We start from the raw sequence: 24,789 nt of genomic DNA on the forward strand, positions 1-24,789 counted from the left end.
TGATTGAGCTATTTTTCCCAGGACCGTTTACAGTCAAACATTGTCTGCATTCATTGTTACACCAACTGTGGAGATATTGCATCAGTCACAAGGGACATCACTATTAAGAGCACAGCTCTTCTAAGACAAACAGGATGACTTAAAGCACTGCTATTCCATCGACCCACTGTCACAGAAATCACTTTATCAGCCTCTTTCCCATATATCCTTTCAACTTTTAATGATCAAAGGACAGAGATTATAGTAAGGGATCTCTCACACATGGACAAGCAGGGATTATCAATCAGTGGCAGGGGAGTAAAGTAAAGTCAAATTTAAAGTGAAGGGATATAACATAAGTCTGTATACAAAATTAACCCCCGTCAAAGTAGAGCAGCAGGGATACTCTCTAAGGGCCCGGGATCTGCACTTACTGAAGGAGAGTCCAGAAAGACTGCTGATAACTTTGGAAAATGGAGGTACTAATTGATGAAGCTAATAAGTAGCGCTGGAGCTTCTTTTAGCGCAGCTCTGGTAAATCCACCCACTCAAACCACGAACGGAAGAGGAATTCAACTTGACCGCTCACATTCCTGTTAACCAAGAACTATGACACAGCTGCAAGGCGCTATGTACATCAGGTGACTCACATCGCTCTCGGAGCAAAATAAACGGTTCAATTTTGAATTCGGTCCTTATCTTAATCACAGACGATTGGATGCCTGCTATGATAACTGATTGGGCAACAGCAGCTCATTCAAACTAATAAATCACAGGACAGTGAATGCATCATTTGCTCTGGTGAACACAAGTCCAGCTCTGCAGGAATCACCGAGAGGAGCAGAATGACAGGTTCAATAATATCACTGAGAAAACACAGATATGACCGTTAACTCACAATAAGAAACTGCCTGCTGTTAAAGGAATACAACTTGGGTCATATTTTTGTAGTTGTGTACACAACTGTACAAGAAATTCTAATAAGATTAGAATAGATTACCTGAAAAGTAATTTCTGAGATCTAGGAACAGTCCAGGGAACGAGGAACACAGGCAGTCACACATTCAGGCAGGTTGTGAATAAGCAAACAGTTAAAACAGATTTAGAAGTGAAACTGAAAATGTCAGTTATAATGCATCACTGCACAGGAAAAGAGTGTATACATCACTATGGTATATACAGCAGGATGAAACTGAACCACAAGTCTGAAAACTGTCATGGATGTTTTCTTTTTGTCTTCTGTCTCCCACATAAGTTTGGCTAACCTGGAGGGTTTTTGTTTTTGTTTTTTTATTCACAACCTGTCTGATCGCTCCGCCTGATCATTTTTTAAGCAATGTCACTGTGTTCTCAGCTCGCAAAAATAAACAGAAATTAACAAGAGAACCATGAACGACACACAACACAGAAAATATAGGGTGGATATGCTCAGATAAACCACTGACTGATTTCAGATTAGTGAGCATTATCCATATATGGAGACTTGACCGTTTTTTTCCTTTCTTTTCCTTTCCTTCCTCTGCCTTGGCTATTGTGTTTTGTAAAATGCATGTCAAAAAAATGATAGCAGCAATGTTTTATATAATTAGTACCCATGGTGATCTGTAAGTCAAATGAATGATCACGGTCATGAACTGTGTATAAGGAAAGTGGATGAAGTGAAAGCAGCAATGTGGTGTACTGCAGGTCTTTTCATTCTGTTGGTCCTGCACTGAAGCTCACACTGGTCTGTGCCTCAGTGGGTGTGTGGGTGTGTGCGTTCACAAAGTTAGAAAGTCAGACAGTTACAATTTTAATCGAAACTATAGAAGAGAAGCTGAGATAAACCCTATCTTGCTAATAGCAAACAAATGTTAGTGTGACTTTTAACTGTTTTTGCTGCATTGATATTGAGTTTCATCACCTTGGCTGAGCCATAATGAGGCTGTCACCCTGTAGCTGCTTCCTTGTGGTCACTGTGTTGCTGTTTCAGTGCTATTGCACGACTCAAAGTGGGAAGTAGTTACTGTATCTGGGTGAGCCTTCAGTCCAGGAGCCAAAGCCTGTCAGAACCTGGAGGGCTCAGTGGACTGCAGGTGGCACTGGAGAGGACGGTGCACAGGTTCAGGATGCGTGTCTAGGTGGGTGGGGGTGGACCAGGGTGGCGTGCGCCAAGACAAGCAGGTGTGTCGGGGCGGTCCGTCTTGGCCCTGTCAGCGATACACCATCATTAGGCGGTGTGGGCGCAGCAGGGTGCACCATTATGTCTCCCTGGGCCCTGTGTAATTACGCTCTGACATAATTAACCCAGCAAGCCCATTAGCCAAGCATTGGCTGGCTGAAGAGAGAGGGGGGAAAAAAAAAAAACGCTATAATTATTTGTTGTGTGCATGTTAATGAGGCCAGCTGTGTTCCCATCATACAACACGAACAAATTAATTTACAAGGCTGTGCTCCAAGGTTTTTTCTTTTCATTCAAAACAGTCTTGTTTTTTTTTTCCCTCTGAGTGGACTTCAAGGTCCATAAACACGCTCTGCCGCTGCTGCAACAAACAGTAACACTGCTGTAATATTGTTGTCAGGAAGCAAAACTAGGTTGAGAGAACACTTAGTCTTTACTTTCACCTTCACACACGATGTTAAGTGATATTAGGTATGTAGGAAAATTTGCTGCCTCTTTTCTTCTACCTGTCAAGGTTTAGTTTTGATTGCATAAAAAACACAAAACATGTGCAACAAATTCATAAACACGACTTTCGTGTTTGTGGTGCATTTTAAACCAACGAACATTTGATATTCAGATGGCAAACTGAAGTCTCGCTTTACCTTGATGTGGCAGAAGGAAGGAGAAACTACTAAAATAAAAAGATAGGTGGAATGAAAAAAAATGTGGGAAGCGGCAGCTTTCTTGTGTGAACAAAACAAAGCTGAAAGAGAAACTTCTTAACCTTTTCCTTTTCATTGCCGTTCTATGTCTTTGTCTGACAGACTGAAGGACGGAGAAGGAATGACATCAATACCAACACATTTAAAGCTTGGAACAAAGAGTGGAGCCAGAGCTAGATAACATTTAAAATTAACACGAGATGCTGCAGCGAAAAAAAAAAAGTGCCAATGACATACAAACCGAACTTCATCTAAAATCATGTAAAAAATAAAACTACCTACCACACATTCTTACTTAAGAGACATGTGATGCAACTCACAATTAATTAACCTAATCAAATACATGCCTGTACATTTTGAATCCCATGGTTACATCTTATCTGCTCTCAGGTACACACGCACACACACACATATATATACAGACATTCCTACACACACACTCAGTTGCTGTCTTTTAAGAGCACACTCTTTCCTGGTCCCTCTGGGGTCTCCTACTCCACAGGGATCAGTTTGAGAGGCCCAGCTCTTTTATGAACATAATGCATTATTAAGCACCTCAAACATCTCCTGGGCCTTTGTTTATTACTGCTCTTATTAATCACTTGTGCATAATCTCGTCCCGCCCAGAGAGCTTTCATTTTCCATCAGCCTTTATAAGTCGTTATTTTCAGACAGACCGCCACAAACGTGCTCAGCACTCCTCCTTCACTCTCATCCTCACTGTAGGTACTCAGCTGCAAAATTACAATAAAGTCAGCTTTCTGTGCCTTGCAGGCCTCTCTAGCTGGTGCTTGCTTATGTGTATAAAGGGTTGGGACAACTATTCTTTATGCATTTGAATGACTATGAGTTACTAAGGTCAGTACGTTCTGTTCTGATAATCTCAGAGCCCGGGGAAACATGGACGTGAATATGTAAGGCACTTATAACTGTCTCATGTCACAGGAGGACACGCGACTTAATGTGACAAAAAGCTGCTTGTGCTCTGCAGTTCTGGTGTTCACCACTAGCACGCACTGTTGTCATAACATTTCCACCAGCGCACACTTGCATGGAGATACAAACGCACACCTCAGAAGTGCCGTAGGCCCGGCACGCGCGCGCACACACACACACACACTTAGAGGGGTGTATTCAGATCAGAATCTTCACAAACTCTCGGTGAGCTCCCCGCTCAGATAAAAGGAGCTATGTTCTAAAGGAGAGAGGGAGCGGGGTGGATCCTGAGGGATGAGTGCGTGTACTGAGAGGCGGCAAGGAAGAGCAAACACCTGGAGCGTCAGTCTCAGGGCTACACCCCTGGCGACAGGGCCTCGCTGCTCTCACAGAGGTGGCAACAAACGCCGATGTTCAAACGCCCTTCGCACACACTCACACACACTCCAGGAGAGAAGAGCAGAATGAGACAGCGAGGAGGAGAGGAAGTAAAAGAGAGAGGGAGTGAGGTGCATCTCTGGGAAACCAATGAATTCGGGCAGAAGCTGCCACTGTTTTTCAGCGTTCAGTGATCAGGACTGTTTATGTGCACTGATCAAAACTGTGCGGAGGTGATATAAACATTGTTAGGGAAACACTGTTAACAGGCCTCTTTCAAGCCCCAGACTGGGTAGGAGTCACAGTGCACAGCATGGGGAGATGTCACAGGCAAATCAAAATATAGAGCGCTAATGAAACACTCCAGTGGATTGACATGTCGGCTTAGGGGCCTCATAAAAGGAAAGAGGAGAGAGAAGAAAAAAAAAATCACTTCAATCACTTGCATCAAGAAGTTATTTCTGTTCTGAGTTTACTGTTGCATTGAACAGCAGCATTAGTTTGCATTTATAAAGTGTAACATTATCATGGTGCAATCCCACAAATGTAAGGGATACATTATTTGTGTTCAATAGTGGGCACAGCAAAGTGGATAACTGATATGTGACCAGATGTTAATGATAGCCAGATACAACAGGTCATATATTGAGCGGCACATGCCCCTCCCCCTTCTTTCCTTGTTCGCCTCTTGCATTCATTAACTCAGGCTGCTGGCCTGTTCTGATTGGACTGAAGGTCTTAGTGTCGGGCACACAAATAAGCATGCACACACACATTGAGAGGGAGACAGAGAGACAGAGAGAGAGAGAGAGAGAGAGAGAGAGAGAGAGGTACTATCAAATGAAATAATAGGAGTGGGGGAAAAAAAAGAAAAACGTCTGGCAATGAATAGTAATAACTGCATTAAGATTAACGAGCACGGCGTGTAAAGAATAATTGCATCTGTCAAAAGATTAAAAATACATGAGCTGTAGCATTTATTGGGGGAATGGTGGGGAAGCTCGCTGTTGTGTTCGAGGGGCAGAGAGAAATGAAGTGGGGCCACAGCCAAATGACTGTCCTCCGGTATACCTGGAGTCATCCATTCTAGAGAGGGGTTGGGCAGGGAGGGTGGGTGGTGGTGGTGGTGGTGGGGGGGGGGGGGGGGGGGGGGGCGGCTGTGACCTTGGACACTAGAAGCTAGATGTACAGTGACAAACAGACAGAGGATACTGTAGGCTCTCCTCACAGATGGCAGATATTGCAAGGGGCCCGACATTGAAATTCTCCCAGTGGTCTCGCTTCTCATTGGCTGCAGCCATAAAAGTAAGGGGTGAATATCTGGCAATGAAAGCACCTAACGTCAGGATCAGTCAGCACTATGTTTTCGCCTTCGGAGATAACCACTGTGTCAGATGAGGTAATCATTGAGTCAGAAATTAGCTGAAAGACACAGCAGACTACAAGTTGGACCCTGACCAATCATAGCTTGCCATCCCTGCCATCCAACTTGCGTGATGTACATTTGTGATTGGGAAGGCTTTGACATGGACCGATTTTATCTTCACTGACATCCATTCGTTCTGCTTTGGTTTCCCTGTGTACAGGTGCGTCCAGAAAAGTGTGTACAAAACTGTAATGTGTAATGTGTCATAGGAGCGGCAAACAGGGCAAGAGAAGGTGGGCCTCACCATGAGCTGGATGGAGGGTTGATATTTATTTTTCTCTATGTTTAGTAGCGACACTGTCTGGTCAGACTCACCTGTGGTTCGTTCAGAGGTTGAGAGCTTGAGTTGTTCAGCGCATACCTCAGAACAGGAAGCTGTCAGCTACAATGTCTCATTTTCTATTTTCAAACATATTCAATATAGAAGTGGCAACTGAAGTGCTCTGAAGTGACCTTTCACTAGGCTGAGTAACGTAAAAGTAACGCACAACTGGTAAAATAATGTTAATACTTTTCCCACTGAATAATCACTGCATTATGTAGGTGATGGAATTACTTTTTTCTTTGAGTAATGAGGAATTAATTACATTTTAACTACTGTCTGATCTGTTCTGAGAAAGAAAACAAGTGGCTTTGCTTTGTATGAGTACCAGTGGTACAGTGAAACAGACTCTCTTTGTAAAGGTAAGGTCAAATGGCAGCAGGAGGCTGGCTGTGTTATGTCACTTGATGTAACCTGACAGGGTAACGTCTACTATTTTATACTCCATATAGTAACTACAAATATGAACGAATAAGTATATTGTATTAAAAGAGACAGAGAGGAAAATATGATCAGGTACCCATAGGCTACTGTACATAAGAGTTGATATTGGGTGACAGTGGCCTTTTTATTTTAAAGTCTTTGTTTTTGAACAACCCTTAGTTGACTCTATTCTCTACTTGAGAGGGGTTCATGACAAAATATATCCCACAAGACACTCCTGGGCTTGAATTAGAGCCTTGGTATAAAAGGTATAGGTCAGAAAATCAAACTGAATACATCTTCAAAGAGCGGTATTTCTTATCAAGGAAATAACTCCATTCAGTGTTTGTGTGTGGAAATGTGTGTGTGCGGTGGTGGTACAATATCAAGCAGGGGACTTCAAGGAAAAATGGAGACCTTTAAAAGTCAGTTGCTGCCGTCGCTATTTCTCTGACGCAGACTTTTATCTTGTATTCATTGAATCTGTAAACAGCATTCTCTACTCCTGCCACAAGTGTTTCTCTGATCTAGACTGAGATTGGGCTGCGTTTTGCTGCCGTCTACTGCAACAAAGAGCAACACAGCACATGTGCCTTGGCATTGAAATAACAAGTGAATAAACACACAATATGTCTTTCCTCTGCTCTAACTTACTGTCTTGTGCCCCTCTCTCCTTTTTCCCCCCATTGGCCTCATCAGGCCTGCATTTCACACGAAACCAGACTACAGTTGGGATTTTAATTGGCCCTCCGCAATCAACAGCAGCGCTCCTCAAGGATGTGTTCGCTCCTCAGCCAGGCTACACTCAAGGACCAGTGCTGGGTTTTGAAGTGGCCTCACGCAGAGTTTTGGAAACCACTCTGAGAGCACAGACTTTGAAAAATAGATAAGAGCCACAGGGCTTGGGTTTTATGTATCTTACATCCATGTGCTTTTGCACCATATCTATCTATGGAACGAAAATTACTTTTTGGCTTGCTTCATATATACATGATACATTTCTGTGTGTATACTTAAAGGGCCGGTCCAGTGATAGCGGTCGAGGTCTGATGGGGAATTGATCTGCGAGGACTGATCTTTGGGGGGGGGGGGGGGGGGGTAATTCAAGAAGTAATGTGTGTGAGTGTGGTGTTTATACTGCTGCTGCTGTTGTTGTTTGTGAAGATGCAGATCTCTGGTCTTAGTGGGAGACTCACCTGGGGCCTCGATAAGCTGTTTGTAGATTCCCAGGAATGCAGACTCGGCCTCCTTACTGCGCTTGTTCAGAGCAACCACCTGCAGGGGAGAAGATGCCATTAAGGTAAACATCAGCGGACAGAACACTGGTATATGTCTAACTCGCACCATATTTACATTTCAGGCATTAGACTGATGCTTTTACACAAAGCAGATAAGGCTTAAAATCTTAAATAGCTAACAATGAATCAATAGTAACCAGAGTAAAGGTCAACCTCTCTGCATCCTTCCAATAACTGAAGCAAACATTCCTGCATGCTTTGTATATGTACTGTATCTTAGGCAGACTGTATAAAATACAAATACTGTGCGTATCTGTGCACAGATTAACAAATTGATCTGTGAGGCTGCATTTCTCCATGTGCACTGACAACTAAAGAAACAAAGGGTAAACTACGACCATACCGTCCCTGTTTAACTGCCAAGCTGCCGCATGTTGCGAGGTGACATTTGGCCTGTTAAATGTAGGTGCCGGTGTGCTCGAGAAGGCTCGCCAGTGACAGTGGCCTTCATCACCAGCAGCACTCGGCACCTGCTATCCTCCACTCAGCGGGTGATGCAAACCAATTAACGATTCATTAGGAGGGACAAAGAAAGCGAATTAGCCACCACCTGGCCCCATGGAGAGGGCACCTGCACTAGTGGGTATGTGGGTTACCCTGCTCCCAGCTCCCGCTAAGACTTCCGCCCTGTTCGTAACTCAGAGGACGCGCTGTAGCTGCCTCTCGACGTCCTCTGCTCTTCAACAGAAAATCAGAACAGGCTCATCTGAATGAGCCTCCGTACTCCAAGAGCAGATGGAATTCAAATTTTTGTCATCTATTGTTTATGTCATTTCTGTCACTGCTGAATACAGCCTCTGTCGAATCAACTCAGAGGACTCCACAAGGGTCAAGTGCGCAATATGACTGAGCCAGGGTGCTCCTCATCGGTATGACTACACTTGAAAAACATTCATTCATAAAGGCTGAAAACACTTAGGAGAATGGTTGTGGTGGTGGTGTGTTGGGGCTGTTTAGTGGGGTTATAAATAAGGTGTGTGGAAAACAGTGAGGGACGGAGAGCCTTTGATTTACTGGAAATGGCAGGCGACTTCCCTGGGGAGGCATAACGACAGCATCATGTTTAAAGAAATATCATAAAGATCAAGCAAATCCCCCCATCACTCCCACTTGGAGCAGCTCAGAGGAGTTCATGGAAAATGGAAAAGGCTGGAGCCCAATCAATACAGATGCAATAGTCTGCAGCTCTGAGCCAGCTCCCTGTAACAGTATGCTGTTGTTTCACTCAGCTATACCCAATTTATGCCCACCCACCCCCAACAACAACCACCCCCATCTGCCCCTCACATACCTCCTTTCTCCTTACCTTCCAGGACCTGACATGCATGTTCACTCACAAACAGTGAAAATGTGTAAAGCATCCTGACCCCACAAACACAGCTTCCAGCTTTATTTGCAGGTTAGGAGTACATCAACACCCAGTGTTGGCTCAGCTCAGGTTTGCTTTATCACCACTGATCACATGTTTGCTTCGTTTTCACTATGAACAGGAGCAATTTCCTGACCATGAGTGTCACCACTAGCCAACAACAAACCTCCAAAGCACTTTGTGCCATCCGGACAAACTACCATCAACCTGAGCTTACACCTGAACTACATGGCCACTACAGCAGGGTGGCTGAACCCACAGCTAGTCATCAACTTTCCTGACAGTCTGCTGGCTGGCCCCTAAAGCATATACATCAAATGAGCCTCCCAGCTGCATATGTAAAAAGCCTGAGATTCTTGCCACAGCAAGGGCTCCTTCTTCCAGAGACACAAAGGGTCTCCTGGCCCTCCATCATCCTTTAACGAGAGAACACGGAGATTACCTCCACAATCACACCATTAACCTGCCTACAGATGCTAGCCAAGACATCAATCACATGCCTGTCTGACACCTTCTCACGTTAGGGTCCGCTATGCGTATAGATACCCCCACCCCCCCCCACCCCACACACACACACACACACACAACCTACCCTTGCTATCATCAAAGCACTCTGAGCTGTCGTGCATAATATGGGCTGATCGGGGAGTCATCTTCATCTCCATGCTAATCCACCTCCAGCCGAGCACAGTGGATTCCAAAGCCAGAAGTCTCACACTAACGGATACGAGCAGCCAGGGCCTTTGTACAAAGAGGTACGGCTTGAGGAAGGGCTACAACAGACAAACCATTTCTCCTCTTTCGAATGCCAGATTTGGCTCTGGCCCTGGCTTCGACTCATAGCGCAACATTCTTTGTTTTCACCCGTTCGTGATAAAGGATATGGCAGCCGAGGGAATGGACTTGGCCACAGGTTGATTTTACAAGCAGGAGTGAAGCCTGGGGCACAGTAGAAAGAGAGAGACAAAGGAAACGTGCTCCACCATAACTCTTCACGCAGCAACAGAGTGGGCAGAACACAGCCTCTGGGACGAGGCTGCTGGGAAATACTTACTGATAAGCCTCTGAGAATACTTACAGTACCCGCTAGTGAGACTGTGTGTAAATCTGTGTGTGTGAGAGAGAGAGAGAGAGAGAGAGAGAGAGAGCAAGCAAGCATGTGTTGAGAATGGAGAAATAAATGAAGGAGGAGAGAACAAATGTAGATTGAAGTAGAGGAAGCAGAGTGAAGGGTTACTGAGTGACATACAGAGAGAGACTGAGAGACAACGGAAAAGAGAGGTTCCCATAAAGAGCGCAATTAGCAATTATGCAGTCATCAATTACAATTATCACAACTGGTGATTATGCAATTATCACTCTAAATCATCGTTTTCCCCCTCTGCCTTACCAGTTTGCCACCCCCTGTGATTTGGTTGTTTGAGGATGGGTTGTGATGATGCAGGTGATTAGAGTGTATGACGATGATGGGGGTGTTGGGCGCTTGTCAAGGCAGATCTTGCACACTGTGTGGTGTGTGTGTGTGCAAATAAGTGTGTGAATGCTTGCAGCATGTCTACAGATGCATCTGTTCCAGGCTGTACACAGCAAGCAATTTCATTCTCTGTTTATGAGTGTGTGTGTATGTGTGTGTGTGTGTACATGCATGCAGTGTTCATGGATACACTGCTCCCATCTCAAGGTGAATGTGGTTGATGCGGTGGGTGGTTTGGGGACAGCAAATGTATGGTTCCACAGTCCCTGAGGCCTCTAAATTACCTGTCATCTTCCCCATGATGCAAAGGTCAGTGCACAATCATAAGGAGTCCATCCTACTGCGCTGCTCACTGAGAGCCAGTCCAGCCCACAGGCTGACAGGATGTCACAACAACCCCGATCCCGCTCCATGCTTATTAGAACAAAACAGTGGGAAGTCCACCACCACTGCAACACCACTTGTCACAACACCTTCCCGAGGAATCCACTGGATTCCTGACAAACGTTCAGTTGGTTGGTGAATAATAATATGCGTTGAGAAAAGGAAGCAAAAAACGGTCAGTGCTCCGCTCTTAAGTTGCATTAGGTTGCACCGAAATCTAAAGCTGGGAGCTGGGAGAGTATTCCAATAGCTGACTTCAACTGTTCCCTATGTCAACATTTTTGCTTGATTCATGACTTAACAACTGATTATTAAAAACGCTATGAAATACATTTAATGTAATTTGTTTCAGCTATAATACAAACCTGCAAAAATTTGAATTTCTAATAAATAAATAATAAATAATATTTCTCAAATTGTTCTGATAGTGATAATGTAAAGGTTACACTAAGCCATTGATCGGGTGGCTTGAACTTCAAGAAAGCGCCTTAACTTCCTGGACAAATCAAGGGTTAGATTTCATATAAAAAAACACCAGTTGGAATTCACTCCAGTCAACTGATTTTTCACTTCTCTGGAAACCAATGGACAAAGTATAAATGCTTCTTAATCAGCAAAATGGTCCAGTATCTCACAATGTTGACTGAAGAACCATTAAATAAAGGTCAAAATTTAAAACCTATCTGATTTTGGAATCTAATTTTGAAGCAAATTAAGAGATGCATCTTAATGGCTGACTGGCCACAGAAATGCCTGCATCACTCATGTAGAAAAACATGATTCAGAGGTTTCACCGTTACAGTCCAAAAACAAAACCCACAAACGATATACCTGTAGAACAGTTATGTGCTTTCTGTTCTCTTTATATATGATCTGTATGTTAAAAAAGCAAAGGCAAAAACTCATTTTTCCTTTCAGAAGCACAACATCATATTTTAGATGTGCCACCCAGCACTTTTGCAGCTGTCACTGCTGGCGTTTGTTTTGTGTTGAGTGTAGGTTCAGGGGAGAGGCAGGAGGAGAGAAAGATGAGTTGGTGTGGAGTGACTGATGAGTGGGTGGAGGAGAGGGGCAGAGGTAAACACTATTGCAATACAGTCTGGACAGTGAGAGACCTGTGTACACCCACACACACACACCCACGTACACGCACAGACACACTCTTGAACTTGAGCATGCAAACACACACACGTAATCTCGCACTCACGCAGATGCACACCACACACAGGCTGCGTTTGAAAGAAGATTTAATCATGGTGACACCCATCTCGTAGCAGCATGGCGGTGGTTGTGGCCGTCTCTGGATGCCTGGCGAGATGAGCAGTCAGAGCACTGACACACATCTCGTCGCCACGTCAATTCCAATCAGCGGTGCCTGTCAGTCAACACGCTGCACTCACAACGGACTGACGCCACAGCCTCTCCGTTTCTGCAGAGCTGCCGTCTCAGCCAAATAAATGGTCAACGCTGACCAATATTCTTTTGTAGCACTTATCCGCTCCTGATGTGAATACACACTGCGACAATGCAGTGACAAATACAGAGTGAAAATACAACTTGATTCGCAGACGCCTTGTGGGAAGGGCTCACTTGCATTTGAATGGAAGCAGAGGAGGATCTTGTAAAGTGTACTGGAGAATCATTTCAATATAGAGTCACAGTCTGCCATGCCTGCAGCACTGAGCTAAATGCTAACATCGGCTTAATAATATGCTCACATTGATGATGCTGATATTTAGCAGGTATGCTGCTGACCATGTTCACAAATCTTTGCCTGGCGTGTTAGCATATTGGCATTAAGCACAAAGGAACAGGTGAGACGGATCAAAAATGTTATCACTTTAAGAAGACGTCAGAGAATCACCACGGATATTACAATTCATCCTGAGGAGAACATTAACGTTTGTCCCAAATTTCATGGTGGTCCATTCAACAGCTGCGAAGACGTTTCGCCACACAACACAAATGTCAACCTCATGGTTGTGCGAGATAAAAAAGCCACCAAGATTCATCCTCTGGGAGCAACGAATACCAAACCTATATTCAGATGAATATATATTCAGGTGAATATGACAGAAGACAAAAATGATCGAGACCCTGGGTCAACGTCACAGTGCAGAATGGTGAGAATGACACAGGCTGAGAGGAGAGCAGATCTCAACAGATCAAGGTGTAGCTGACGTAATCCCAATGGACGTGGCACACGAAGCAGCATGAGACACAACATGGCACGACATTAAACCCAGATCAAAGGGCCTGCTGTCTCCGCTATGCAGCAGGTGCCTTCTGGGTCCCCCCCCCTCACCATCAACAGGCGGCAGAAGCACTGTGTTACCCGCCCTCTTGACAAAACTCAAAAGCGTCAGCCTCTGTGCTAACATCTCAAAGTCACGGCAAAGTCAAAGTCAAGAGCCTGTGAGAGACAAACGGAGGGAAGAAAACAAATCTTTTCTGAATGTCTTTGTAGTTCAAAAGACCGGAGTTGTCATTTTCTTTGAGCTTGTGCTTTCAAATATTTGATGCAGTGAATGACCTAAACCTTGAGAAGAGTGTGTGTGCTGAAAATGTATCTATAATGGCATGATGGGATGGAGTGGGGGGCGTGCTGAGGCTAAGATGAAGGCACTGGTTGATGTGCTGAAAGGGAGGGCTGTGAAAAGTAGTAATGAGTGCACCTGGACTAGATTTCAGAGCTAGGAGGACTGTTAAGAGGAGAGAAGAGAAGTGTAGGTAAGGGCTAATTATAAAAATAAAGTGCCCCCATTATCCTGGTGCTGTACTGCCCTAGTGAACAAAGCTACAACAGATGGGGTGTCACGGGTAACTGTGCCAACGTGAGCCAAAGCCCTGGAGTGGATGGACCCTGGCAGGGTGCTAGTGGAGCAGCCCTGGCAAGGGGGAGGCACAGCTGCATATCTCACCCTCAGACACATGTTGACAGTGTTTCTCTAGCCCTGCCTACACTAGTCAAGGTGAGACAGCATGACACAAGGGGAGAGGGAGGGAGGGAGGCAGGGAAAGAGAGAGGGAGAGAGCGCTCCACTATGATGGATAGCGTTCTCCATGCACCTCTACTCTCTCTCCCTCTTAGAAGGCTGGTGACTTTCCAGTGAGGCAATTATCATTGCGGAATGCATAATAGCCTAATTAATTACAGGTGTCAGCTCTGCCTTTGTTTCAGCATGGAAGAACATCATGCCAAAGCCGCATCCGCTAAAAAGAGCAGCGCTGATGAACGATCCTTGAACCGCGGCTAGAAGAGCGCAGCTGACAGAGGAACGGATTGCTGTGGAGACGACTTGAAGTCTGCCAAACAATCCTGCGTCTGTTGCTAACAGAAGATGGATTGGAAACACATGGTGTAGAAATTAGGTCCATTATTTGCTTGATAAATCTGCTCTTGTCAATTGCAGTGCCTGGGAGGAAGATCACAGGTAGGCCCCGCACAGGACGGCTCTGTGGCTAATTTGGTTCCAAGCAGCGGAGACCAGCGCGGCGTTGGTGGCAGCGCTATCAACAATGAAAAAGCCCCCTTACCCAGCGTTCCTGACAAACATGGCATATCATTTGTCCTGTCAGATTTGCCGATTTCATTCATTGTAGTGAGAAAGCCGGAAAGCAGACAATTGCCAGCGAGAGAGAAAAAAAAAGACCTAACAGGACCTGCAGAGGAAAGAAGTGAATGATGGGGTGACTAGGGAGGAGAGACAGCACCATTCCTGTTATTCCCCTTCTCAGCTAAACACGAGCACACATTGGTGCAGAACTTAATAGAACGTCACATTTAGAGTGTGTGTGTGTGTACTGTACAGCGTGTGTGTCTTTCTATGGGGGGTCGTGGTGGTAGGCTGATAATCCCTCTACACCCCCAGGCAGTGGGGGCTCATTGTAGAGTACATTGAGTCTAATAGGAGCGGGCGCTGCAGTTGTATGCAGCTCTCCCTGCTCCCACTGTGAGAAGAGTTTTACATAATTAATGACTGTTGATGTTTCCCAGGTAGTCGCCCGGCAAATTCACTCCAGACTCGGCTGCCACCGTCGTCGGTTCCACAGAGAATGAGCGACACCAGAACAGACAGCTTACATTACAGGCATAAATAAGGCAATTTTGTACAGTGTCTTCAGACATTACTGTGAGGGGGGTTCAGGGCCAATGATTCGACTTGCTTCAGAGAAATGCTCTGAAAGAGCTTTTCTATGTCTGAGTCTACAGAGAATTTGCACTTGATCCGAGTAAAACTGCTTCCTTTAGTGTTTTTATAATTCTGTATTCTGTTGCAGACGCGCAGATAGAAGAGCGCCGCTTTTTCAAGATAACAGTTGACGGCTCCAGACGGATGATCACTCATGTCTGCATGAGTCAGTCTAATCTGAATGTCGATCTTAATACACGTGAGCCTGGTGGTCTGGGTTTGTATGTTCCACATCGCTGACTGGTGAGGCCTCGGGGCCTTGCACATATTGCTGGGAGGATGTCCACATTTATACTGGAGCATGTTAAATTAAACATTTAAACACGACACCAAGGGAAGGCTATTTTTTACTGCTCTCGGCCCACTAGTCATTATTAATTTGTAATAACCTTTAAGGCTTTTTGATGTCATACATATTTTACAGAGAGATATCACTCCCGGCCAGACTGGAGAGGGCCTGTCGATGACAGATCACAAGAGTGCCACCGAAATGTGCCTTCATCTGCTATAATTAGGACCAGGTGAAGGTTAAGAGTGATCTTTTGACTGTGTGTGTATGCATTTGTCTGTACACCACCTCACACACACTAATACATCAGTGCGATGACATGTCAGCGCCCAGAGATTAAAAGGTGTGACAGCCAAAAAGAGAGAGGAGTGGAGAGACTGGACAGGAGAGCTAAGATCTTCCCCGAATTATTTTCCACAAAAAAACATTGCACAATGTCTTTCTGTCATTTCTGGCCTGACCATCACTTTAAAACCTTTTAGGTAGACTTCATTTCAGCTGCATTAATCAGCCGAGTGGTTGAACAGTGGGGGGTAAGGGGACACATTAATGCCCCGCTCTCTCCGTCTCCTTCATATTCCTCTGATAGAGGGCTGGCCAAGGTCCGTCTTGCTCCTGCTCTGCTGGGAGGTCCTTCATGCCCGCTGGATGCCAGCCTAAAGCTTGTGTATGCTGGTGCCAACACGCCACTAAAAGCTGTAAAACAAATGAGCTCTGTTTTGTTAATGTACGCTGATTGACCTCTGCTGCCAGGCATTTGATGTCATGATTGTAATGACCAGCTTTCCAGCCTGATCACTCATATGCGACGTGACAGGCGTGAGGTGGCATTTCAGTTTGAGTGAATAAAGGCTAATCAGATGAGATCCTTGTAACAGCAAAAGCTGCAACTATTGATATAATTAGCAAGCATTCAAAATGTATTTTTCAATAATAATAAGGTTCTCTTCTCTAAAATAACATAAAAATGTTGATATGTTTCATGGCATGTGGTAATGGAGTTTGGGTTTTATTTAGTCCAGGTTTTGAGGTATCAGCTTTCTTCTTCCTCCCCGTGCAATGGAAAGTGAGTCATTTTTGGTGAAACTAGATCTATTGTCATGGTTAGTCGCCACTGGAAGAAAAATGAGAAGTACATTTTTGTTATTTGCATGAACTGGCCCTTTAAAGCTCCACAATAATCACTCTTTTTCTTACATCATTGTGAAGCAGACTAAATCAATCTTAAGCAGCCTCAGAAACAACTCTTCAGCAAGCTTTAAATATAGGACCTGACTTTAGTGGTTATCTATTGGATGCTGAGCGTTACATAACCCTCCATATGCTCAGAGTGTAGGACAATTCCATACGGGTTATAAATAAAGAAACCTGACGCACGGCTGCAGCCACTGTGATTTGGGCAAGTTCTCACATGGGATGTCATAGTTCTGCAGTGCTAGCCCCACTGCTATTTCAGGCTCTGCCTCATTAGAACATCCGCCGTGAGTGAATTTAAGAAAAAAAAAAAAAAACCATAACAGACTGTACAAAAGACATGTCATTAGGGAAGAGAGAGGATGAAGAGAACGTTCACCCTCCCAGCCAAACTCCATGCATTTGTCTGTTAAGAGTGCTTTCACTTTGCTACACTGTGAAGTGTGGTCAGGTGGGCTACAGTGCTGAGATCTGTGTCACTTGATGCCACATGGAGGAGGTCTGCAGCCCTCGCTGACAGGGTCACAAACACGCAACCTGCCACAATGACTGCAATTACCCCACATCCACTGCCTTCAGCTGGAAAGAGAGGGTGTGTGTGTGTGTGTGTGTGAGAGAGAGAGAGAGAGAGAGAGATGGGAAAGTGAGGGATGGGACATGCGCTTATGCATCTCAAGTGAGAGTTCTGGCAGAAGTGAGGAGGGGGAGAAAAAAAAAATACATGTTATTGCAGGACTGTTTGTATCTGCCTCTGTGATTGTGTGTGTGAGTTGGAGTGTGGCTCTGTGTGCCTGTAGAGGCCCTCTCACACCACAGCGGCTGGCTAATTTAGTTAGGGAATAGCTGGCTGTCCTTCAGGTGAATGGACAGAGATTGGTCTCAATATGAGATGTAATAAAACAAGCCCATCACTGGATCTCACCGCACCTTCAGCTGTCCTTCACACGTCTGGCCAGAAGAAGACAGACACACACACACACACACACACACACACACACACACACACACATATACATACCCCATGGAGGTATCCAAGGTTTGATATTTTAAAGAAAACTATGAAACAAACATTGCTTTTTCAGTTACTTTAGATTTCCCTCGTTCTGTTTATTTGTATTTATCACCACTTGCACTGATTCAATATAAACATTCTCATGGACATTTATGTGCAATTTACATTTCACTCGTCTCAGAGACATAAAACTAATGCTTTAATAATGCTGTTACACTAACCCACAGTGGTAGAAGAAGTACTCACATTCACATTCTTACTTTAAGTCAAAAACACTATTACAACAGCTTGGTACCTTTAAGTATTAAAGTAAAAATACCTGCTATGCACAAAAATCCTCCTATCAGTGATATCAGATACTATATTGTTAAGGCATGACTGTGCAGCACTTTATTGGCTCGACTTGAGTTAGTTTCAGCTGTCTTATTTACAGCTCAACGGTGGTTACCAGCCTGGTTGGTAAGGTTCACCTGAGATGATTAAAGGGGCAGAAATGAAGAAAAAAACAAAACAAAACAACGTTCTGCTGCACAAACTTCTATTAATTCTTTGGGACCTTTCTATAATCTCTGCTCCTGTTGTAAAATAATGAATAATTTTATTGCTGAAAAGTTACTTAAATGAAATCATTAGAGAAGATTAAAGGGGAGATAACTCTTGAGGAAATGCTGACATCTCCTAGTTCCCAACTAAACACGGCCTACTTTTGTGACACAGGCCAAAGAGGTTAGAAACTACTGATGTAATCTTTATCAATTTTTTGTCATTTTATAAGCCTATCATACATTTTATTTAAATCTTAAATCTGACCATGAAATGCAATGAAATAATAGTAACTATTGCTGCCATATTGATATAGTGAAGTATTAGGCACATATATTTCCCTCGAAACGTAGTAGAAATATAAAATGACATTAAATAATAGTGCTACAAAATCCTGCACGTTCATTTGATCCAGTGAGCTGTTGGACCTCTCCTGTATACTAACTGAGTTATCAGTGGCTCTCTGTGAGGACTTGAAGCATGGTGGAGTCCACCTGTCCTCCCGTTTGGCTGCAGCTGACTCTTGTTCCTTGCTGCCAGCTGCTAGCATCCAGTGCCTGGTGATCAGCAGCTTTTCCCCTTTGGCCGTTCCTTCAGGCTGGGCCTTTCACTCAGGAGAAGAGCTGCTGCTCTCCCACTTAATCCACTGAGACCCAATTACAGGGACTGCGGGAGAAATCACGAGCAGATGCAAAGTTATTTTGCTTTAATTGAGGATGTGTTTAACACTCTCCTCAGGCCACGGTGGCCACTTTATGTCTCGGATGAAACAGAGAGCTCTGCAGTGGGACCTTAAAACATACATACGCTTGTGACAAAGGCAAAGAACACTCTTATCTGTGGGCTTAGATAGTTAATGGTGACAGGAGTGATTTAGGATGTCGTATTTCCAGTGCAAAATGAGGATAAAACAAGCAGATCTCTTTAAAGTGTAAAAACACATTTGATTTGTGGTGAAGAAGCTGCACTTTAATGTGGGGTGTACACTAGAAGAGTTGCTCTCCTCTCTGGTAAGAGACTTACTTCACTTGCAGCTGCTTGTTTTAATAGAGCCACATGTTAATTAGTATTGTAGTTAATCCCATGTTAGAGAGACCCAAACTGTCAGGTCATATTATAAACAATCAGTCCTAATGTTCGTGCATGTGACATTTGGAGCTGCTATCTCTTCTAGCAAAATGTTCCCTAGGTACTAATTGGCCTACTTTACGCTGTCTTTCTTTGAATTGCCAGTTTCTTTATCATTTACGATATTAGCCTTGACAAGCATCATCCCATATACCATAAGCCCACTAGAAGCAGAGAGAAGCTGCATCTTTTTTCCTTTTTGCAGCGGGACAGCAAAAATAGGAATAAAAGATTTACACTAGCATGTAATAATGCAAGATCTACCTTCATGGGATATTAAACACAATTTGAAAGAAGAATAAAAGTTCAAACACTTAGCCAGCAGCAAAGTAAGTGTAACTTTTCTCTGCTTGCATTATTTAAGATAGGCTCCATCATTTTATCAATCTATCGATCTCTCACCAGAAAGATGAAAATGGAAAAATAATGAGGCCGATGAATGCTGTGTAAAGAACATCAATGTGCTAAATTTAATTATCTGTGCTGGAAAGAGAAGGAAAATGTGTCTGCTGTTTTCTAAAACAAAAAAAAAGTTAAAAAAAAAAAAAGGAGCAGTTAATATTTTTCCCTCTCTGCATATTTTAATTACCAGATCAATCATAACTACATACTGCAGTACTGCAGAGAAAGGAAAATTGCAAGTCTAAATGAAAAACAATAGATTTGCTTTAAAGTCTTCGCTCTTTTGAAGTCTAAATTAAAATTTCAGGTGCCTTTACAAGAGCCTTCTTCAGAAAGTTATGATATTTAATTAGCGTGTTTAGATTTTGCTGAAATTAAACTTCACAGCCGAGCATCACGAAGAAATGAAGACTGGTATTCCCGGGCTTTCAGCAGGGGTGGGGTGGGGGGGGGGCGCGCCACAGATGAACAGAGGGAATTAAATCACTTCAGCACGTGTGCTGTGTATCCTCTGACAGAAGCTCATGTTCTCTTGACTTGTGCTGCCACTGGCTTGATCTGAGGCTGGGTCTCGCTGTTCAATGGAGCAGAGAAACAACTTTGCTCTCTGACTGTCTGTGCAGCTTCGATTCTGCGCCTGAAATCAGAGAATCGCGCCGTGGAATTGGCGGAGCAGCTCTCCCGTTCCGCCTTTTCCTCCTCGCATAAGCTTTTCCTGGTTGTGCGAGTGCTGATGTTTATTTCTCTTGGCATGTCCTCGTCGGCGCTGAGCCACCGATTTCACACATTTTTATTGGCTAATTTGACTGTGCTCTTGCCAGCAGCTGAGAGTGAGCCAGGAGTCAGAGATCCTCAGAGACAGTGCTACTGCTACTGCTAGTGTTGCTGCTCTCTCTGACTTCAGGCGCCTGGAGGGAGAAGAGGAGGGGAGGGAAGCTCTCACCTGTCTCATAACAAGTAGTTGACCATGTTAGGCTGAGGCAAGCTAGGTCTTAGAAACTGCCTCTGAGATTAGTTACTGTCTGCTGCTGGTGAGCGTCTGTTCGGTGAGGGGTCAGGAGGGGAATGTGATTGCCTGTCTCTTAAGGTGACAGGGGTTTAAAGGGGCGGATGTACAATGAGTCAGACGCCCAATAGGAGCAGGGCAGTCGGCACCGTGCGTGCGTCCATCCTCAAACATGGCTAACATTTGCACAGCAGCGGCAGTCAGGCGTGACGTCTCCCGGCTCTGAGGTTTGTGCTGTCAGGACGGTAGAAATTAAACCTGGCACTGCAGAGCAGAATGTGCTGAAACTCATCAATTCCACATGGCTAGAGAGCCAAGTGCCTATTTATAACATCACGCCCCCCGCCCACCCCCCTTCTTTACCTGGTGTGCATCCCTGGCTCTAAACACGCATCCATAATGATGAATACACCCAACTGGGACGCTCCGACAGGGCATCAGTCAGGACAGGAAAACAAACACGCCAACACACACCATCAGATCACAGCACAGCAGAGGAGGGATAAGACTGACACTAGGAAGGCTGATGGAAAGGTTGAGGCGTCTCAGCGTAAAAACACCCAGCAGAATCACAACAATCAGTCACCACACAGGAAACAAACAAGGACAGTCAGACATATTAAACTTCTTCAAAAAGAAGCCCAAGCTGGAGCTGAAATGTACATACCACTGGTGAAATACTGCCACCCAACTGTTTTTTTTGTTTTGTTTTGTTATTTTTATGTGGTCATTTACTGAATTGATGAGATTTTATTTTAAAAGTGACTGCATGAGATGCTTTTGAGAAACAGACTGATGACATTTCGCAGGAATTCTTGAGTTTTACGTTTGTGCTGGGGGAGAAAAATGCATTCACTTTTGTAATGTTTTCAAACGCTGGAGACAAGAATGACCTGCATTTTCTGTTCAAATACGCTCCTCAAGAGTTTTTATATTGCTGATATTTCAGTTTTAAGCAAGATGAGTGCATTTAAAAGTATAACACATTCTTCCTCTTTCAAGTAAAAAGCTAAATTAAAGTTAAACACATCATCAACACAGTGAAGGGTTTTACTGTTGGCTATGAACAGTAACTTGTGGTGGCTAGTGTTATATTATGTTTGCTGGCTTTATAACTCTTCCCAGCTGAGGTGTTTTCAGACTTTTCCTATACTAGTAAAAATCTGACCACTGGAGTGATTTTGTAGTTGTGTTGATTGGTCAAAATTTAGACTTAGCTATAGCAAGCTAGCAACATACTGTATGAGCAGACACTTAGTGAGTGATTTCAGACACGGCCAATATAAAACTTTTCTTATTTTGTCCAGTTTCTATCTTTGTCCAGTCATTCAATGACATCACACAGCTTCAAGACAAGTGCAAATTTTTGGGCACATTTTGTTTTATTGTTAATCTGTGTTCTGTAATAATCACTTGCAGCAACAGATCCCAGTGTTAAGCAAAGAAAGGCTCACTGCAACGGGTTCAGTAAAGACTGGGTCAACAAAGAGTGATACAACAAAAAAACTACCTGAATAAGAAAAGGTGCTAATTGTAAATTTTCTGCTGAATGATTTTCTGAAGACAGTGGATCTGTGAAATTAAATGAGAGTGTATCTCTAAACGCAGAGGTTCAAAATAAGGCTAAAAAAGCTTTTGACTGAGCAATTTGTTCATCTGTCGAAGTATGGACTTTGGTATTAGACGAGAAGTAAGATGGACAGCTGTACATTATTAGATCCAATACACTCATATAAGCCTGTTCGTCTTGGACTAATCATAATCTATCTATATGACTTTAAGGTAATAAAGAATCAAACAGTCAGTGAACACAAGTGCATTAAGTTTGGGTCAGTGCAGCTTTTCTGTACTGATGTGGAGAACAGGCGAGGACATTCACCCTCTGGAGATGCAGAGGCTGTAAAAGACTCAAGGAAAGTATTATCTAATGACCAATTACAACCCCCACCCCCCACACCTTCCTCTGTTCTGTCTTTCCTCGTTCTACCTTTGCTGCCTCCCACGTTCCTTTCCTCTCCTTAGTATGAAGAGGACACAAGTGATAAAGCAGGAGCAGAGAGCCGGTGGTTTACATGGCCCTGGAGCCCATTATGTTCCCCACAATAGGCTGGAGGCCTGGACGTGCTGTGAATAGGTAATGGCCTGGAGATTCTGGGCCTGGCCTGCTGCTCAATGAGCCTGAGACAGCCGAGCAGGAGACAGGCATTAGAGATACCTCGTCAGCCCAGTGTGGAGCAGCCTGGTCATAGCCGGCAGGGGAAGCAGGGGGGAGGTAGGAGAGGATGGGAGAGTGAGAGTGAGTGAGAAGAGTAGGAGGGTGCTGTAAATGCCCCTTACATAAGGTAGGGCATGAATAATAACACAAAGGGAATATTCAGAGGTAACTGTGAGGCAGGAATCTAGTTCATTGGCACAGAAATATGGACTTATACGACATAACACACAGAGAAATCAACACTAAACTGGTTTCAAAAGTACACGCAGCCTCAAAGGTGCGTTTGCATGACACTGTACGAATCCGCCGCTCACTTGTTTCCGACCCCACCTTCCCACGTTGGCCAACAATTCAAGCAATCTGTACCTAATAACCACAAGGCTTAGCCCATGATGAAGATCTGTCTTCATTGGGCTGGAAAAGCTGTAGCGTCGCCGAGCATTTTTCCTAACAGCGCAGTCCCTCATCTATGAAAGTGCCATAGAGCCCCTCAGACAATTAGGCAGGGAAAAGCTTTATGACCGTTAGACTCACTCAGCGAGCAGCACTCTCACCGCCAGCACCGCCAGGAGCGCTGGCTCGTGCAGAAAGGTAATTACGGAGCCTCTCATAATGACACAGAGGAAGCTTGCGTCATAACACCCACAGCCTTTTATCATAGCGCTGTAATTAATTATCATCCTTTACTCTTTGATTCACTCCACTATTCATAACATATTCATACATTCAAGAGAAATTATCATTTCCTTCAGGAATTAATCAAAAGGAGGAAGAACTGGTCGTCTCTCGATGAATGATCAAAGACAGTGTTTGTCTACCTCGCTGCATAGCGGGCGAGCTCAGGGCAAGGCACTGTGGGCAAGGTCTCTGAAAACACAGAAACTCTCCGGTCTCCTATTCCTGGTCCAAACTGCTGCAGATGTTTCTGATAAATGAGACGCAAACAAGTATGACAATCCAAACAACCACTATGCTTTTTGTTGTACGTTACACCTCTGTGATTCTACAGCAAACTGTCTAACAAACCATAATGGTTACACTATGAGCTCTGTGCAACGGGGAGACGTAAAAATCATGATAGTGCAAGCTCACAAAATTTGCCTTCGAATTCTACCTTTCCTGAACACGACACTTCAGTCGTATAGAGACGAGAAGCAGCAGCCATTTTGAGATCTCTTCAGTCAGTTTCACGGAGTTGAAAAGCTGCTGCATAGTCAAAATATCTCTGCTGCTCTCATAGAAAACAAGCAACAACAACAACATACATAAAAACATTGTCTTCCCCCACATCATCACTTCTCAACCTCAGGGGAAGAAATGGCACAGTTAGGCTCATAAACAGGTGTCCACCGGCCCCCACTCTGCAGCGCTTTAATAGCTGTTTGATGTTTTTGATGTCTAGTCAGCTCGATCGTACCTTGCTGCTTGATAATGAGGGCCAATAATGATTCCTGAGCTTGAGGGGTTAATGGTATGTAACCGGCAGAGCTGCTAATTACACGTTACAAACTATTTATCAGAATCTCCATCTGCGCAAGCACCACAACTCTCATTGTGCACGCTAAATTACTCCACGGATTATCATTGTAAAGCAAGTTTCAGTAATTAGGGACCCATACTGCTGTTTTCTTTTTCTGAGAGCACCAAACGACATCAAGAGGAGTGGAGAAAAATAGAGTGGTTAATTTGGGCCTGATATTCAGATTGGTACAAGCCGGATGTGAGGAGGAAGGAATCTGCCACGAACGTACAAGGAATCCGTCACTGTTTCCCCCCCCCCACCCTTTGCATCACAAAAGGTTTTATTCTGAGGGGAGTTTACACTCTAAAGTGAGAGGCAGGTGTAAATTGCACTGAGAAGCCAACATAGTCTTGGTGAAACCTGATGAAGACTGCGTTCTATATGTTCACAGCACACAACGAGATCTTGCGTGAAAGCTGTGTGAACAGCGT

General features: G+C 44.2%; 1 protein-coding gene and 1 long non-coding RNA gene across 5 annotated transcripts in view; one reads left to right on the plus strand and one right to left on the minus strand.

The window, feature by feature from the left end:
- Positions 1–24,789, plus strand: part of LOC124057782 — a 1,110,263-nt gene that overhangs the window by 487,659 nt on the left and 597,815 nt on the right. The window lies entirely within an intron of this gene.
- cux2b (cut-like homeobox 2b) overlaps positions 1–24,789 on the minus strand; it is an 82,024-nt gene that overhangs the window by 18,588 nt on the left and 38,647 nt on the right. For all 4 annotated transcript variants that reach the window (XM_046386218.1, XM_046386219.1, XM_046386221.1 and 1 more), the window contains exon 4: positions 7,526–7,604. In XM_046386218.1, coding sequence (XP_046242174.1) covers positions 7,526–7,604 — 79 coding nt within the window. The remainder of the gene's footprint in view (positions 1–7,525; positions 7,605–24,789) is intronic.

This window comes from Scatophagus argus, chromosome 4, assembly GCF_020382885.2.
Source record: "Scatophagus argus isolate fScaArg1 chromosome 4, fScaArg1.pri, whole genome shotgun sequence".
NCBI lineage: Eukaryota > Metazoa > Chordata > Actinopteri > Scatophagidae > Scatophagus > Scatophagus argus.